This window comes from Haliotis rubra, unplaced genomic scaffold, assembly GCF_003918875.1.
Source record: "Haliotis rubra isolate DU_JTF1 unplaced genomic scaffold, ASM391887v1 Scf14, whole genome shotgun sequence".
NCBI classification, from domain to species: Eukaryota; Metazoa; Mollusca; class Gastropoda; order Lepetellida; family Haliotidae; genus Haliotis; species Haliotis rubra.
The window spans coordinates 2,884,897-2,904,868 of NW_025765336.1; the positions used below are offsets into that span (position 1 = coordinate 2,884,897).

Genomic DNA, 19,972 nt, shown 5'->3' on the forward strand with positions numbered 1-19,972 from the left:
TCGTTTAAAGTGCCCATTAAGCACACAAAAAGTTGCATTTACCTTAGAGTATAAATGACCTCACCACTATTAAGTTCATGTATGGCTATCAAATTTGAGGGTGTTCCCATACTTTTGTGTGTAGTATATTATTCAGAGATGAATTTTCTCCACCTTGTTCACTTACAGTGAGTTGTCCTAACTATATTTATTTTGTGATGTGAGCGTTGAATTATGCAATATTTGACTTGGATATGAGATGATAAGGGCCGTATCTGTTTCAGCTGGGCAGCTGGGCCGGTAACCTGAACCTCCACACAGAGTTCCCGTCTGATGTCTTCACCATGTTTGAGACAGTTGGAGCAACGCTCTCTATTGGTACAGTTACACAGATTACGACCCCACTTTGCCGACTAACCCGTGACGATCCGGGTCAGAATTGGTCTTCAGTAACCCATGCTTGTCGGAAGAGGTGAATAAGGGGGATCGCTTGGTCAGGCTCGATGACTTGGTTGACACGTGTCATCATATGACAAGCAACCAACCTTTTAGACTAAAAGAAAAAACGTCATCGTGTAGAGGTCACGAAACACCCTCCATGCGCTATAGAGCCCTGTATTCCATTATCAATGGCCCTAATTTCATCATGATATTAAAATAAAAATATTCTATCCCTGTTGTAATTAAAACAAATCATATTCTTTACTTGTCTTGTAAATGTTTCTTAAAGGATCGAGTGATGGCTCCGAGAAGTCATACAGCCTCATGGACTTCCTGAAGCTAGATATGAAGGGCAAGGTCATCCTGTCTGTCACACTTCCAACATTCCCATCTGGAGACGTCTATGTCAAGACCTTCAAGACTACTCCCAGACACCAGGTACATCATTTGCGACCCATATATCTGCCATGTGATACCGCAGTGGGAGAGCACAAAGAAAAAGTCCAAACGTGAGCAAGCAGCCACACACAGATGCACGCACGCACACACGTACGCACGCACACACAGATACACGCTACGTTCATCTCACCACCACACCACGTAAATGTTTTCTTGTTTCCCTTAATCTGCGTGGCTGCTGTGTTGTGACAGTTCATTTTGTTTCACAAGGATATTACTAAGAACGATATTACTAAGAACGGGAGTGGACAAAACTGCGTTCAACAGTTCATTTTGTTTCACAAAGATATTACTAAGAACGGGAGTGGACATAACTGTGTTCGACAGTTCGATTTGGTTTCACAAGGATATTACTAAGAACGGGAGTGGACAAAACTGCGTTCAACAGTTCATATTGTTTCACAAAGATATTACTAAGAACGGGAGTGGACATAACTGTGTTCGACAGTTCGATTTGTTTCACAAGGATATTACTAAGAACGGGAGTGGACAAAACTGCGTTCAACAGTTCATATTGTTTCACAAAGATATTACTAAGAACGGGAGTGGACATAACTGTGTTCGACAGTTCGATTTGTTTCACAAGGATATTACTAAGAACGGGAGGGACAAAACTGCGTTCAACAGTTCATATTGTTTCACAAAGATATTACTAAGAACGGGAGTGGACATAACTGTGTTCGACAGTTCGATTTGTTTCACAGGGATATTATATTACTAAGAACGGGAGTGGACAAAACTGCGTTCAACAGTTCATATTGTTTCACAAAGATATTACTAAGAACGGGAGTGGACATAACTGTGTTCGACAGTTCGATTTGTTTCACAAGGATATTACTAAGAACGGGAGTGGACAAAACTGCGTTCAACAGTTCATATTGTTTCACAAAGATATTACTAAGAACGGGAGTGGACATAACTGTGTTCGACAGTTCGATTTGTTTCACAAGGATATTACTAAGAACGGGAGTGGACAAAACTGCGTTCAACAGTTCATATTGTTTCACAAAGATATTACTAAGAACGGGAGTGGACATAACTGTGTTCGACAGTTCGATTTGTTTCACAAGGATATTACTAAGAACGGGAGTGGACAAAACTGCGTTCAACAGTTCATATTGTTTCACAAAGATATTACTAAGAACGGGAGTGGACATAACTGTGTTCGACAGTTCGATTTGTTTCACAGGGATATTACTAAGAACGGGAGTGGACAAAACTGCGTTCAACAGTTCATATTGTTTCACAAAGATATTACTAAGAACGGGAGTGGACATAACTGTGTTCGACAGTTCGATTTGTTTCACAAGGATATTACTAAGAACGGGAGTGGACAAAACTGCGTTCAACAGTTCATATTGTTTCACAAAGATATTACTAAGAACAGGAGTGGACATAACTGTGTTCGACAGTTCATTTGTTTCACAAGGATATTACTAAGAACGGGAGTGGACAAAACTGTGTTCGACAGTTCATTTGTTTCACAAAGATATTACTAAGAACGGGAGTGGACAAAACTGTGTTCGACAGTTCATTTTGTTTCACAGGGATATTACTAAGAACGGGAGTGGACAAAACTGCGTTCAACACAGGGATATTACAAAGAACGGGAGTGGACAAAACTGTGCTCGACAGTTCATTTTGTTTCACAGGAATATTACTAAGAACGGGAGTGGACAAAACTGTGCTCGACAGTTCATGTTGTTTCACAGGGATATTACTCAGGACAGGAGTGCACAAAACGTTGATTATATAACTATTAAACACGAATAATGTTTGCGTTTGTGGTATTGTCATCGTTTCTCACAAATTCCAGAACGCCCACGCATATGTGAACGCAGGCTTCAGGATGCAGCTGGACAGGAACAACAACTTCACTGTCAAGACAAAACCATCCCTGGTGTATGGAGGCATCAACAAGATAATGGTGAGTCAGGCAAATGACAAGCAAAGAAGTTGCAATACCTAATGTACATTATGGGTCGTAATGTGTCAGTCGGTAGGACGATGTTGGCCAAAGCCGTCTGAGGCACCACACCACACAATACAGCGCTGTGTATTTTAGGTGTGCAAGAAATCCAAGATTCAATCTGATTTTTCTTTATCAGCACCATCCCCGTGCTGTTATGTTTACCTTAGGTAGTAATGTCAATGACTGTCATTTCATCGCGTTCACCTTCCACACCAAGCTTTTACCGAACCAAACCTACAATCATTGTCTAACTGGATTGAACGGCATTGAATTGGTGCATAACATGATGGGTAACACCATCAATCTTTGAACGTATGCTGAATTGAATACAACTGCAATATATTCTTAGCACAATTTTTCACGACCATGTGTTCTTTTGATTTGTAACGATGGTTGTAAATTGAAGGTCCACGCCAGCAACACGGAGTCGTTCCTGCAGGGCAAACAGTTGGGTGACTCTGCAGTCCTCGCAAGTAAGTTCCACTTTCTGACTAGGCTCTATGATAAGGACCCCCCAAAAATATGTCCGTTTCCGGTAACCCGACCGTATCCTAACCTCCCCCCCACCCTAAATCTGTTTTTAACCAAGTCAAAATCATGACTGGAGTATACTCAATTCATCATTTTCAACCATATCAAGTAATATTATGATATTTTCATGTTTTTCAGCGTACATAGGGCTAAAATGGATTGCATTGAATTGGCATAATGGGCTCTCACTGACAAAACCTGCAAAGAAATAACATAAATAATGATTTGATATAGAAATTGTTCAATGTTTCGTCACAAGGCATTGTCACTCTATGATATGGTACTCTTGAAAACCTTCTCAGGTGCCCACCTAGTGCTACCAAAAAATTAATAACAGTAAAAGCAAATGATAAAACCGACCCACCTAACCTATTTTTTGTTTTTTTTTTTTAACCTAAAAGGTGTTGAAGATGTACTCGTGACGCAACGCATGCATATTCCATTGCCAATCTTGGTTTGTTGTTTAACGCCGCACTCAGCAATATTCCAGCTCTATGGCGGCGGTCTGTAAATAATCACGTTTTGACCAGACAACCCAGTGATCAGCAGCATGAGCGTCGATCTACGCAACTGGGATGCGATGACATCGTATGAAATCAGTTTAATATATGATGAACAGGTGCTATAAAGACTTTGTCGGCCGAGCTGGTTCCCGACACCACCCCTGGTCTGTCCAGTACAACCTACAGGAAGAGCCTGGCCATCTCTCTGTTCTACAAGGTCAGTCAGCATTGGTTTCAGCATAAACGAAACATCAGAAATATGTTCACATGTATGTGCTCATTTGAAAATAGAACATGCATTGTAAATGCTAAAAATCAATAATGTATAAGGACAGAAGCAGCGAAATATCATTAGGGACACAATATGACCTGATGTGCAAGAAGGCAGTGTAATATGACGTATTTTTCGCAATGCATATCGAGGCAATACGTGTCAAATATAGGTTTCTGCTTAAATATTCCCTGTTATTTTATGCAACGTCATATCATCTTATCTGAAAGGATATATAATGGCCATATTACTGCATTCCAGTGCGTGCTCGGCATGTGTGGTGAGAAGGCAGCGGCAAGATTCCAGAGTGGAGGTACCAACTTGATACGGCCTGTGTCTTCAGGCACTCAGACATATGACAGTCGTAAAGACGAATATCCCCTGACTGAACCTATGACCAAGGTGGATGCAACCCTTCAGGTAGATAAAAACCTTTCCCATAATCTTTAGAAATCGCCTTAGTTGTTGGTGATCTATAGCCCATTGTTATATTGTAATGTTGCATGTATAATTATTCTTTTATGATAAATTGCTAGTTTTACGTCTTGATCTGTGATAGTATAGTTATTTTACTGTCCTTTGTCGACTGATACTTATTATCCCCTGCAACGCGTTTTGCGGGGGGTATTAAAATGGACTCCGTCCGTCCGTCCGTCCGTGCACATTTGTCTTTTCCGGAGCAGAACTCAAAAACCGTTCAATATTTCTTCACCAAACTTGGCACATACATGGATCTGGTGGTGTACTGGTGCCTTTTGGTAGTTTTGGAATTCTGAATTAAATATTTTTGGCGTTTCCATGGCAACAAGTTCGACTTTGACTGAAATTAGTGGTAGTACTTTTTCCGGAGCAGAACTCTAAAACCGTTCAATATTTCTTCACCAAACTTGGCACATAAACTTGGCACATAGATAGATCTGGTGGTGTACTTGTGCCTTTTGGTAGTTTTGGAATTCTGGATAAAATTCGTTTCCATGAACAAGTTTGACTGATAAATTGTGCTGCTTTTTCCTGAGCAGAACTCTAAAACCGAACTTTAAACACCTTTCAATACTCTCCTTCCACTTTTCTATATACACACCTAAATATTTGACATAATCATAACTCGTAGACATAATCATGAAGAGTATTTTGCCATTGCGGGGGATATTGATGACTTTGTCTTCTTGTATTGTCTAATTTCATTTTCATATATTCAACTCTCATAGTCACGATATAGCTGAAATAATGCCGATTTGACTTTAAATTGTAACTCACTCACTCACAATTAGAAATCCCTATTGTACTATTCTGACTAAATTACATTGCGCAAAACAGAAACGTATCTTGCCCATCGGTGACACTCTTCACAAACACATGCAAAGGCTTGTCAAATGTTTTCCACAACCAACACATGGAAGGAGGACAAATAGGGAATTACATCAGATTTAACTTGAGTCGCTCATACGCCAAGTGTGGAAACGTTCTCCACACATCTACCATGACACCTTTAGAATCTTTACTTCGGCCGTTATTGTAAGCAGGTTTGTTTGTTGGATGGTAGTTTAACGCCACATTCAACTATATTCCAGCTATATGGCGGCGGTCTGTAAATAATCGAGTCTGGACCAGACAATCCAGCGATCAACATCACGAGCATCGATCTACGCAATTGGGATACGATGAGACGTGTCAACCAAATCAGCGTGCCTGACCACCCAATCCCGTTAGTCACCTCTTACGCTAAGCATGGGTTACTTAAGATCAATTCTAACCCGCGCCGGATCTTCACGGGTCGATATATAGCAAACAAAGGGAAAAGACATTCTCACAGCAATCGCCATAACGTAAGTTTTCTCATTCAACTCAGTCATTCACTTTGATTATATAATCCTTGAAGATCCAGCTTGTTAACTGAAACAATAATAATGAATTACCGGGAATGTGGACTCCAAACAATTATCTGTACTCAAAACAATGATCTGTACTCTAAACAATTATATGTACTCAAAACAATTACATGTACTCAAAACAAAACAACCATGAGGCGCTATAGAGTCAATAACCTTATCACAAAATCAACTAAGATTAGACAATACAACTGTAACGTAATGGCTAACCCGGATCCAATTCTAAACCGGATCTTCATGGGTCTTTTAAGCAGGAACTGTGTGAATCTCAATGAAATCTGCGAGGCATGAACATACACGATTGCACTTCAAAAACGGTGGCTCTTGCCACCACACTCATGTTTCCTTACATGACGTGTTGATATTGCTCCCTACTGTGGTGAACATTACTGTCCAAAAAGGAAGGGCAACGTCATAAACGACTTTGCTGTTTTGCTGTAATACCCCCATGAGCAATAACTAAGGGAATCCGAAGTGTAACGTATCTGAGAAACCTGTTATTTGTTTCAGACATCAGGAAGGGTCAAGTACGTCAACGACACAGAACCTCTTCGAGAAGAAGTCTTTGCCGCCTTTGTCATCAGCAGCGTCGGCAACGCCGAGATCAACAGCGTCGACACATCCGCCGCTCTGGTGACTTAGCTATACTTGAAAACAAAAAATGCCTAATATTCTCATATTTATATCAAAATTCACGAAAGTTTAAAAATCGACCCCAGGCTTGCCACCCGGTTATATATATATGTTCCCTGAGCCCGAAGGGGAACAAAAACAAACATCGAGGGTACATCAACCCATGGGCCCCGAGGGACCAGTGAACAACGTATTTATCTTTCCAAACACCTTAATGTTAATTTTGAATTGTTTGAAGCACGGGTACAAAGCTTTTTGTAGCCGACGTTAGATTTTGCTGACAAGAAAAACAAATTTAGAGTTATCTCCCTTCCATAGATTTGCATTCGCAAAGTATCGGTAATTTCCGTACATCATACGTGATTCAATGTAATTCGAGATAAAGAATTACTACCACGAAGTACCAAATGAGTGCCATTGACAGAGGGGTACATTGAAATGTTACTCGCTTGTAAGCGGGGTACATTGAAATTAATAGAAGAGCGCTCAGCCAATCAGAAAGCGACATTTATGTGTCAGGTAAGATAAAATCCATTGTTTCTGGACAACTGCGTCAAGCGCTAACAAACGTATCCTCTCATTTTCACACTTATATGTCAACTTTCCAGGGGCCTGTTTCACAAAGCGATTGTAGGGCTACGACTTTCGTAAGTCTAGGTTAAAGTATGGGTGTTGCGATCGCCTTTGCCCTACAATCGCTTTGTGAAATCGGGCCCTGGATTACATTACATGCTTGTATTTCCTGTTAAAGCCCTATGGTACTTAGTATGATGATCTACATGTACCTTCAATTGTTGGTAATCTGTAGCTTTTTTTATGTTGTATTGCTACTTATAGTTAAAATATTTCACATTTAATTACTAGTTTTCAATTTATATCTGTGATAATCTAGTTGTTTTACTGTCTTTCGTTGACAGATTTTTAAAATTTACTTTCAATTACCATAAATGTATAATTTGATTTAGTTACGATATGCCACATGGGTACAAGGTGTGAAGCCCATTTCTGGTGTCCCCCGCCGTGATGTTGCTGGAATATTGCTAAAAGCGGCGTAAAACCAAACTCAGTCTGTCAGTCAGTATTTACGATATGGCTGAAATATTGCCGATGTGACTTAACTTCGTAACTCACTCGTGTTCAAGCATAATTCTACTGTTCAGTTTTAAAAAGGGGGAATGTTACTGACTGGCACACTGAGATGTTTGTGTCTTTGTTCCAACAGGAATATCCAGGCGCCTTGAAGTATATGTCTGCAGCTGATATTCCTAAAGGGGGTAGCAACAATTTCAGGGAACCAGAAGTCGAAGCCGAAGAGGTATTTAAACAAGTTAACACACAACCAGGGACATTAACTTTTTTCAAAATCTCTATGCACTGGGTGTTGTAAGGCCCCGCGGATCACTGACCAAAAAAACAGAAATCGTGCCGTGTCCAGATAATACATGATTATACATCTTGTTCAGCTTGACCTGAGCTACTGTACGTATGCATGACCCGGGAGGTCAAATGGCACAAACGGCAGGTCGAGTTAACTTCATTAAATAAGGGAGCAAAGAATGGTATTAATGTTGCTGCTCGCTGCCTAAAAGCTCGAATCGGAAACAATAAACCATCTGAAGCTTCTTTTTTAAAGAAAGTTAGGACATTGCTGACGATTTCTCGACACTGACGTGTCAAACGGCGACCTCGTCTCGACTGATCGGACATGTTGACAATCAATGCACCCCTTCACAATAATAGACCCAACCAGTTGTGACACGGTCACGCAGTGCATTAGTATTCACTTGATCAGGTCAAGCTGAACGAGCTGTAGATGGTAATACACTGTGGCGATGAGTGATGCAGATAGTCGTGCTTCTGTCGAACTCGCTTGTGTGTCGAGTCTTTTCGGAGTGTTGTTCGAGTGTGAATAAATGTTTACGTTACTGTGATCATTTGAACTGACAAATTATGCGTCGATTCGATACAGAAGGTTGTGGTTTTAAGGTGTATAAGAAACTGCGTTCGTACCTCCCTCTTGTGCAATGCAAATGTTACCTGAGAGACACTCGTGTAGTAATCTTTTTGCAGTAACCAAGTTTCTTTGAGAGGCATTTTAAAAGTTGTGAAGATGAAGGAAAACTAAGTTCTATGGATAGTCAACTTCTTTATTGCAATGAGTGCGACGTTTCGGTGTAGGTACTTACACCGTTATCAAGCAAGTGATACAACAATTTGTAACAAGAATATATACATTGCTGCATAGTGAGTATATACAATTAACAAGGTTAATGTACATTGGATATTTGATAAGTGATTTGAGCAGAGGAGGTTGATGTACAGAGTGATTGATTGTGATTAGAGTTGAGTTTATACAATTGATGAGTTTGACGTACAATGGGATGATGATAAGTAAGTAGGTTGAAGTTCACTACTTGTGATTGCAAGCGAAAAGGGGAGCGTGGAAGCCAGATGGACAAAGGAGATAAGGAAGGATTACTGATGGTGGTCTCTGCTTAGGTGGTGATAGGCTGAGGAGATAAAATAACCTTGATCACGATTCATGGTGGGGTTGTGGCGTTGGATGTTTATGGCTTCGAGGAGTTTCCTAATTTTGTAGTCTTGTCGGTTGATTTCCAAGATGTCGATGTTGTTCCATAGGATGGCATTGTCAGGGTTGGCTTGGGTGTAGTCGGCTATGGCGGATTTGGAGTCGTTTTTCTGGACTGACGCTTTATGTTCTTTGATTCGTAGTGGGAGCGGGCGGGATGTTTCACCTATATAGATGTCTCCACATTCACACCGAATCTGGTAGACTATCCCATACGGGATACTTATTACAAAGGGTGCTGATTGCCGGCGGGGTGGTTTATCTCTTGGGTTGAGGGTAGTTGTGATGATATTGTTGACTAACTTCTGGGTGTACTGGCTATAATGGACGAAGACATGGCGGGGGTGGTTTAGTTCGGTTTCTAGGGCTTCTGTTGTCGAGCAGATGTTCTTTGCTCTTCGGGTGAGGGTGGATATGATGCCTTTCTTAACCTGTAGAGGGTGGTTGGAGGTAAAGGGAAGGTATTGGTTGGTATGGGTAGGTTTCCTGTAGAAACTAGTGAACTTCAACCTACTTACTTATCATCATCCCATTGTACGTCAAACTCATCAATTGTATAAACTCAACTCTAATCACAATCAATCGCTCTGTACATCAACCTCCTCTGCTCAAATCACTTATCAAATAGCCAATGTACATCAACCTTGTTAATTGTATATACTCACTATGCAGCAATGTATATATTCTCCTGGTTACAAATTGTTGTATCACTTGCTTGATAACGGTGTTAGTACCTACACCGAAACGTCGCACTCATTGCAATAAAGAAGTTGACTATCCATAGAACTTAGTTCATTAACCTTCATTAACCAAGTTCCTGAAAATTGTATACAAATTTGTGCAAATATCGCTTTACGCTCACCAAATGTTTGTTCACGTCATCCAAACGGGATTGTAACGCCATTCGTAATCTTAATGTGACGTCACACTAAAACGTCATAGGAGTTGACACGTAAGTCAACAATTGTAGTTTCATGGTTGTTGTGAGTGCATTTTTCTGATGGGATCTCGAAAGGATTAAGACATAATAAGTATTACAGAAATGAAACTCTTTTTTGACTTCTCACCTTTGATCTGTTGACAGTTGTTCTGCAGTGGAAAGGTTCTCTACAGTGGGCAACCTATTGGAATCATCGTTGCAGGTAGGTCTCTTCTGGGCTTCAATGGCAACGTCCTTCATTCGTGATCAGATTTTAAGATCAGCTATTGTCCTTAACATCTGAATGATTGAAAAACAGCCAAGAGAGGATTTGTTCTTATCAAATGATTTATCTCCCTGTATAGATACTGAATGCAACATATCAATACCATTTGATTGCAATGTATCTGCATTTATTACCCACTTGGTCAACGTATGGGTAGTTGCATACTAATCTCGTACGTCACACGAGTGTCGTATCGCGTTGACCTGTGTCGTAACGACTTGACCTGAGATTCTAACGATTTGATTGGATAACCGATGACCTCTCAATTACGTCACATTCTGACGTAACTATTTTTCATTCATAACAAACACGTGAATTCATTCATTCTACAACTTAAATGCATTGTGGGAATGTAAACTTTCGTTTGGTCAGATACCATAGGAAGGACACTCGTTTCGTATAATTCGTATGTAATGAGACCTCGTGTAGTATTCTCTATATATGCAGCTATTATAGTCAGCTGTGTGTATACAACACTCACATATAGGTATTACCTTACATGCTCCTAATTTATCAATTGCGTAGATCGATGCTCATGCTGTTGATCATTGGGTTATCCTGTCCAGACTCTATTATTTACAGACCGCAGCCGTATAGCTGGAATATTACCTGAAGTGCAGCGTTAAACAACAACCAACCCAATCCAAGCCATTCCATCAATGAAAACGTTGCATTAGGAATACGATTTTATTTTTGAAGAAGAAAATGTTCATTTCAATCACATATGAAAAGAACACGCGAGAATATGAAGCATCATACGCCAATACTGGGATCAGTTTGTGGGATAGAATAACGAGTGTTACATTGTTCTAGTGGATCAGTTGTCGGCAGACACAGCAGCCAGCATGGTGAAGGTTACCTACAAGAACGTCCAGCCTCCCATCATTACAATGGAAGATGCTATTCAGAAGAAATCCATATTTCCAAATGTTGCCAAGGAGATAAAGTTGGTGATGCTGCAGGTAGACTCTATGTTCTGATGTATGGCCGTGAGTCCGGACTATATGAAAGCGTATTATTTCCGCTAGCTAAAACACTTTTATCATCACCATGTTCTGTTGTTGGCGATCTATAGCCTATGTTTATATTGTATTGTCCAAATAGTGCTATTAGTTTTAACTTTCCACACTAGTTTTAATTCTAATTGTGATATTCTAGTTGTTTTACTGTCCTTTGATGACAGGATTTTATAATATACACATATTCCATTTCAATGTCAAATATGTTCTCGTCACGATATGGTTAAAATATTGCCGCTGTGACGTTAAATATTATCTCACTCACTATCATCTTCATGGACAATACTTTCATCTTCGTAGACGAAACGACCGCCTCCGTGGTGTAGTGGTTAGAGCGTCCGCCCGGAGAGCGGAAGGTCGCGGGTTCGATCCCCAACCGCGTCATACAAAAAGACGTTAAAATATGGTACTTGTTGGTCCCTGCCTGGCGTTCGGCATTAATGGGTACAACAAGGACTGGTCGGCTCGGAATCAGTATAATGTGTCTGGCGTTCACTGCGGCATGGTATCTCAGTGGGCTGGCACTAAAAACCCAGCTTAAGTCTGGGCTAGTACAAGCAGCCGCACATACACATACACACACGTGCACGTCGTCATAAGAGCGAAATATTTTCAAGCACGACGTTAAACCCAATTTCACCTCACCTAACCTCGTACACGAAACATGCATCTGTGTAGAAGATGCTTACATCTGCATAGAAGATTCTTTTATCTGCATAGAGGATACGGACGTCTGTTTGGGTGATGCATTCATCCAGTTATTGTTTTACTGGCTTATCTCACTGGATAATGTTCTGACCCAAGTCAGATAACTGGGATAATGCTGACAACGGTATAAAACAACATTCATCTACTCATTGAGTGAGTGAGTGAGTATGGTTTTACGCCGCTTTTAGCAATATTCTAGCAATATCACGGCGAGGGACACCAGAAATGAGCTTCACACATTGTGCCCATGTGGGGAATCGAACCCGGGTCTTCGGCGTGATGAGCCAACGCTTTAACCACTAGGCTACCCCACCTACTCATTGAATCAGAATTAAGATAACTGAATATTTCTTTTGTAGCTGCTATAGCTAGCTCGGCCAAACAGATCTCCGGTCAAATCAAGGTCGGGCAGCAGTATCATTTCCACCTGGAAACACAGGTCAGTCTTTGATGTTCTCAGATGTACAAATGATTGTTTATGTAAGACGTATACTTGTAGATAATTCTAAAGAGTCCATTGCTTGGTCTGCGTCATTAAAATGAGGTACTTGTTGTCACCCTGTCTGATGCAAGGTGTTAATGGGACAATACAAGGTGTGATCAGATCGGAGTCCGTAAATAGATGCGTCTGAGTAAGGAATATATACTACCCATCAAAAGTTTAGACTCAATAGTGTAAATGTAGCCACTTACTTCAGGCAACTGTTCTAAACTAGATTTTGCAAAATATTCCATACTGTTTAAAAGTACTGTTTACACATGAACTGATGTATTGTAAAACAAATTCGTACAGTTGAAAAGATTATTGTCATGAGTTCAATAAATGATGAAAATCAGTGAAAATTGGCGAACTCTTCACAAAACTTTACACCAAAACACAGCTGTTCACATGCACGATATTTGCACATGTTTTTCAGCAATTTGATGCATGATCCTCGTGCAATTCATCTGCATAAGGTTTGCAGTTGGTTCCCCTAAGTTAGTGGAGATATACATCTTCGATGTAACCATATATATATACATAACATATAGTGAGTGCTTTAAGTGAGTCTAAACTTTTGATGGGTAGTATATGTTAAACTGTTGCATGGTACCTGGGTGGGCTGAAGAAAATAGTAAGGTGATGCAAATTGGGTTTTACGGACGCGATATGAGTATCAACGACACTGGGATATGAACGATTTGGTGTCTTTGAGAACATGTCGTTTAAAGAAAAGTTATTGGTTCTGCTATTATTAGGGCAATATGTTTGCAAGAAGACTGTATATTAATCTATTGCGATCCAGGTACCTGTATTTTGATACATATTGCGATGTTTTGGGAGCTAACGTGTTTGGCAATGAGACACACTGATTGCACATGCTGATCCCATTTCCTACATACTAAGGTCCTAAATATAAATGTTATGGTTCTGATAACAACAATTTCAAAATTAGGGATAGTTTTCGTTTTTATACAATTTTGTGACTGTATGTTTGTCGTTCATTTATTACGACGAGAAATAGCAGTTTTGAACGAAGATCTGGGTAGATTTTCACTTAAATCTTCAAGATATGGTTTTATATACCAGGACCAGTATATACAGAAATAAATATTGCAATACGTATCGTTTGAAAAGTGTCCTAACTGTTACTGTGGTTGCATTGCCTCAGTAGAGCCGCAGCCTATTATATATACATGCATAACCCACTGGGAAAATGTTAGAATATATATCTAGCAACTAATGCAGGTCGAGCCCGGACTTCTTTGGTCGATGCTCATAATATCAGTCCCTGGCTTGCCTGATCTAGATTCGATTATTTACAGTCCGCCATCGTATGACTGTAATAACAGTATTATAGAGAATGAAGTATGATCTGCGTCCACGTCCAACGTTTGTGGTGTCCAACCACATCATCCATCGCGAACGATACCCAAGACAAATATTAAATGGTATGGCATGTTTATACCTTTCACAGGTGAGCATCTGCTATCCTGCAGAGGATGGGGTTGGCGTGACCCTCCTCTCGTCAACGCAGTGGGCGGATATGGAACAGTGGATCGTAGCCAGGGTCCTCAACATTCCAGAGTGCAGGTACCAGTGAGATTTTCGTCAAAACTACGATGAGAGGTCACTTGCTTACAATCAGATCTATAACATAAGGGATAAGATATTTATGTCATTGTTGTTTTACATTAACCCTTATTTTTTCACCATAGGTAAATGGTCTGACAATGCTTTGAACGTAAGAATTATGGGTGTACAGGGCCATTGTATATGGTGCATGTGTTCGGGTGGTCAGGTTCTATGCCTTGGTCGATCGCATGACATCATACTCGGACACCATGAGTGTTCATTTTATCAACCATTGGTTTATCCGGTCATGGTTCGATTCTTACCCCAGCTGTTTGAAATTCAGGGCTCACCACGTCTGCCTTTTACCTGTTTCTTGGAGCAGGACCCTAAAACCGTTAAATATTGTTGATAACTATTGTCGCCTCAAAGATCAGTCGAGTGCTAACCAGTTCATTCTGGAAAATACTGAACAGCTTTATTGTTTCTTTAAAGATCAGAATGAGTATGGTATTACACCGCTTTTAGGAATATTCCAGAAATATCACGGCGGGGGACACCAGAAATGGGCTTCACACATTGTGTCCATGTGGGGAATGACGTGACGAGCGAACGCTTTAACCAGTCTAGGCTACCCTCCGCCGCCCAATGAACAGAAAGGGCGGTGGGGTAGCCTAGTGGTTAAAGCGTCCGCTTGTCACGCCGAAGGCCCGGGTTCGATTCCCCACATGGGTCCAATATGTGAAGCCCATTTCTGGTGTCCCCCGCCTTGATATTGCTGGAATATTGCTGAAAGCGGCATAAAACCCAACTCACTCACTCCAATGAACAGAAGGTATTCAGTGGCAATGAAAGTTGGACATAAGTAGCTCGTTTATACACCGTCAGCAGGTTGGTGTAATTGTGAGATCGGCTTGAAACATCACAAAGAAGGCATCCTATATATTATCTTGTTACAGAGTTAACGTTACAGCTAAACGCATGGGGATCATTTGGGGCCAAGATTACACGTGCACATCAAACAGCGGCAGCGGCTGCCCTGGCCACGCATGTCATGAGAAGGTTGGTGAACTGAAGATGCGTGTCCTGACGTCACACGACCTCAACATTTAAAGTGCAGTATGATTTTCTTGTGTAGACATATTCTTCTACGTTTTGCACAGAAGTATCCTGTTTATCTGTTGATGGAAGAAAATATGATGTTCATAATTTTCAACTAAGAAAGATTTAAAAAAATAATTAAAATATCGCTCTAGCTAATCTGTCATGTCGTGACGGATTAAATATATTTAAGTAGTGTGAGTAAGATTGTGCTTAACTTTTTGTATTATTTGTTCATTAAATATTGTGTATCATATCAATGGCCAATGCACGATATTAATTTATGGGCACTTTAAACAAGGATGAAAATATTTTCAAAAGCCAAATCAAACGAAACTATTGCAAACGCAACACTCTTGTTGATTTCGAGACATGCATTTAGGTCTTGAAAATTAGTATGCAATCAGCCATGGTCAAAATTGTTTAAAAATATCTTTTATGCGTAATATCAATACCGAGCATAACTTGAGCTCTATTAAGTTTGTTACTAAATAAGTAAGAAGGCAAGGTATTCAGAAAGTAATCTGTCGACGTATTCCAGGCCAGTTCGACTGACTATGAACTTCCATACCAACATGAAGACAGTGGGGAAACGTTTTCCGTTTCTGGCGGATTACAAGGTTAGTCCACAGTGTTTAAAACACATTCATTCTCATTCATGTATGTTAGGATGAAGAAGTTGTTTGTTGTTGCTGGTAGGTCGGCGTGAACACTGTTTGTTGTTGCTGGTAGGTCGGCGTGAACACTGTTTGTTGTTGCTGGTAGGTCGGCGTGAACACTGTTTGTTGTTGCTGGTAGGTCGGCGTGAACCCTGTTTGTTGTTGCTGGTAGGTCGGCGTGAACACTGTTGGTGCTGGTAGGTCGGCGTGAACACTGTTTGTTGTTGCTGGTAGGTCGGCGTCAACACTGTTTGTTGTTGCTGGTAGGTCGGCGTGAACACTGTTGGTGCTGGTAGATCGGCGTCAACACTGTTGGTGCTGGTAGGTCAGCGTCAACACTGTTTGTTGTTGCTGGTAGGTCGGCGTCAACACTGTTGGTGCTGGTAGGTCGGCGTGAACACTGTTGGTGCTGGCAGGTCGGCGTGAACACTCTTGATGCTGGTAGGTCGGCGTGAACACTGTTTGTTGTTGCTGGCAGGTCGGCGTCAACATTGTTGTTACTGGCCGGTCGGCGTCAACACTGTTTGTTGATGCTGGTAGGTCGGTGTCAACACTGCGGTTACTGGCAGGTCGGCGTCAACACTGTTGTTGCTGGTAGTTCGGCGTCAACACTGTTTGTTGTTGCTGGCAGGTCGGCGTCAACACTGTTTGTTGTTGCTGGCAGGTCGGCGTCAACACTGACGGGAAGCTGAATGGGATCCAGATGACAATCAACGCTGACTGTGGCGTATCCCCCAATTACAACATGATGGGTGAAGTCCCATCGTGGTTGGACAATGGTAACAGTACACTGGCCTGTCTCCGGCATTCACGATATATAGCTTCTTCAACACAACTCTTATATAATTCGATAAAGGTTTTTTTGTCATACTATTAAAAGATTATGCAAAACGATGTATGTTCAGCATATTCTCACGTATTTACAAGTCAGCTCTTTTCATTTCATCATCAGGATAATTCTTTTATATGACCTGTGCAGATCCAGGTATTAGCCTTCAACGACCCATGTTTGTCGTCAGAGGCAACGAAAGGGATCAGGTGGTCAGGCTCGCTGACTTGGTTGATGCATGTCAACATATCCCAACTGCGTCGATCGATGCTCATGATGTTAACCACTGGATGGTAGAGACTTTATATATTTTTTCAATCATATAGTTGGAATATTGATGAGTGCGGCGTTAAACAACGAACATAGCAAAACAAAAAAGAAACCTTTACCCAATTCGTCAAGGGCTTATTTAACTGTTTTAGACAAGGACAATTTGAAGTAAAGTCTGATGATAGTGATGATCATATTTCAGCCTACTACTGTCCTACGTGGGACTACAAGCCTGTTGCCCTGAAGACGAACCTTCCAGCCAACACCTACTGCCGGTCTCCAGGTAAGGCCTACAGTTATATAAGATCAATAGTAATGTCAACAAAGCCGCTTAAGTGGTCCCGTGGACGAAACATCTTTCCAGATAGCAGGAGATCGCCGACCAGCTCATAAACCCAACAGCATTACAATTTACAAGTACATACGTTCTTCTCTTTTAGTAATTTCGGTTCTTCGGTGAAATACTTTTTTGTACTTGTCGTAATTTCGGACTAACTCTTTTGACGGTGAAGATATAGCTTTGCTAGGACCATTTTGTACCTTGTCGTACAGACTGAACTGAACAATATTTGGAAAGCGATGGAGTAGCCTAGTGGTCAAAGCGTTCTCATCGTCACGGTTTTGAACGAAACCGGTTCGATCCCCTCAATGGTATGATATAATATGAGTGGGAAGGCCATCGAAGACCGTATTACCCTCGAGAGAACAGCAATTTTGAACAAACTCACAACTTATGTATCAGATGTGCTTCGACATATAAACATCTCAACAGTTTTGGGAACATTACGTGATTTAACATCTCATTCTTAAACTTTAATTTCACAATGACCTATTTCCCGTGTCACCTTTTTGTTCCCTCAACCCAAACATACTTAATCATTTTTACAGCAGGTTTACCCAGAATATGTTTCACTGACTTTAAAATCCAGTGACCCGGGTTAGAACTCTTCAAAATAAAATGGTCTTTTACTATGACTCATGCTTCAGACCGTATTACCCTCGAGAGGCAACTAACGGATAAACATCTCAAGTTTAACATGTGTTTAACAGGTTCCCTCGTACAGCATACGCTTAGACTTCTTCTATGACTCATGCTTGCCGTAAGAGGCAACTAACGGAATCAGGTTGGTCATCGTGTATTATCGTTATTAGTTGTGTAGAACGATGCTCATGCTGTTGACCACTGGATTGTCTGGTCCAGACTCGATTATTTGCACACCGCCGCCATATAGCAGGACTACTGCTGAGTGCGGCGTTAAACAACAACCAACCAACCAGCCTCGTATTCCTCATGGGCTATAAAATTAGAATACCAAATGTCATTTACAAAGTGGTCATATGTAACACAAGTTATATTTAGGTTTACACTGTCTCGGTAAAGTACAGCTTTTGGCCATGGGAGACGTGCCAATTTACATTTGTCAAATCTATACACAAAGTACGTGATCTAGACTACTAGTTGTCACATTTAAATTTTATGTGGGAAGCTGCGATGGCTGGGTGGGATAGATTGCTGACATTGTGTGCTGGCGATAAGGTGCGTCATGTGTGGGTTGAAACCCCAATATGTGCTAGAATTTTTACTGGGAAAGTATAATTGGAAGTATAATAATATATGTTAGAGTTAAAAATCCATGCTTATGTGTATATGTGCATACGCGCGTTGCGTGCGTGTGTGTGTTCATATATGTAGTGATGCATTTAAAGAATATACAATATATATATATACAATATCATAGAAAAGAATAATATAGTCACATTACAATATGTCATACGGTCACAGATTGAAAGCACGTTGCTTTGTTTCCTTTTAAGACTTCTCTCAACGGAATGGTTCTGAAGTACTGCAACATCAGTGAAATGGTAGCTCAGTTGGAGAAGTCCGCCGATGTCCAGAAAAGGAAACAACAGACTGCAGCTTTCAACCAGGTACGAGGCCTTTTGTAATGGATAGTTGTGGGGGTACTGAAGGTATACTTTAAATTTGGGGTTAAGAGGCGACTAACGGGATCGGTTGGTCAAACTCGCTGACTTGGTTGACACTTGTCATCATATCCCAAATGCGCAGATCGATGTTCATGATGTTGATCACTGGATTGTCTGGTGCAGACTCGATTATTTACAGACTGCCGCCATGTAGCTAGACTATTGCCGAGTGTGGCGTAAAACTTAACTCACTCACTCATTCACTTTAAATTTGGGATATTCCAAATAGTAACTAGTATATGTGACAACTCGGTCGCCAGAGCCCGTCACACATACTGATGAAGGGGAAGACGTTGATGCTTCTCGAATCCCTGATTGGACTGAACCCAACAAAAGTACAAGAACCTGTACTTTACGGAGATAGTGTAATCCCAAATATAACATATGTTACATGTTTGAAGCAGTCTATATATGGCTTGAAGACATTTCACCAGCATCTGTCCAATTCTCACCTAGGCCAACAGATGGAAGAAGAAGGGCATCTCTGTGATGCCTCTCCGGTGGGACCTGTACTTCGCAGGCACCAACTTCAACGTGTACATGGCTGTCTACCACGGGGACGGCTCCGTCGCTATATCCATTGGCGGTGTGGAGAATGGACAGGGAATCAATACCAAGGTTGGTGGCCTGTATTTAAATTACGTCTTATCATCGTTATGTCGATTGTGATCTGCGTTTATGCTTTCCATCAATAATTGTGAAGATCGGGGTTTGATTTGGTCTTCAGTAGCCAATGATTGTCGTAAGAGGCGATTAACGGGAACGGGTGGTCAGGGTCGCTGGGTTTTTGTCATATAACATCGCATCCCGATTGCGTAAGTCGATACTTATGATGTTAAGCACCGGATTGTCTGGTTGAGAGTCGATTATTTAC

The 19,972-nt window shown here is 41.0% G+C and overlaps 1 protein-coding gene across 1 annotated transcript in view; it reads left to right on the forward strand.

Annotated features, from left to right (window-relative positions):
- LOC124268793 (indole-3-acetaldehyde oxidase-like) overlaps window positions 1-19,972 on the forward strand; it is a 41,007-nt gene that overhangs the window by 9,340 nt on the left and 11,695 nt on the right. Inside the window, 19 exon segments of the mRNA XM_046703816.1 lie at window positions 264-357; window positions 710-858; window positions 2,696-2,806; window positions 3,258-3,324; window positions 4,002-4,102; window positions 4,418-4,576; window positions 6,556-6,678; window positions 7,901-7,993; window positions 10,353-10,410; window positions 11,287-11,412; window positions 11,415-11,435; window positions 12,560-12,639; window positions 14,159-14,274; window positions 15,213-15,315; window positions 15,896-15,974; window positions 17,315-17,395; window positions 18,163-18,170; window positions 18,928-19,041; window positions 19,555-19,716. Coding sequence (XP_046559772.1) covers window positions 264-357; window positions 710-858; window positions 2,696-2,806; window positions 3,258-3,324; window positions 4,002-4,102; window positions 4,418-4,576; window positions 6,556-6,678; window positions 7,901-7,993; window positions 10,353-10,410; window positions 11,287-11,412; window positions 11,415-11,435; window positions 12,560-12,639; window positions 14,159-14,274; window positions 15,213-15,315; window positions 15,896-15,974; window positions 17,315-17,395; window positions 18,163-18,170; window positions 18,928-19,041; window positions 19,555-19,716 — 1,845 coding nt within the window.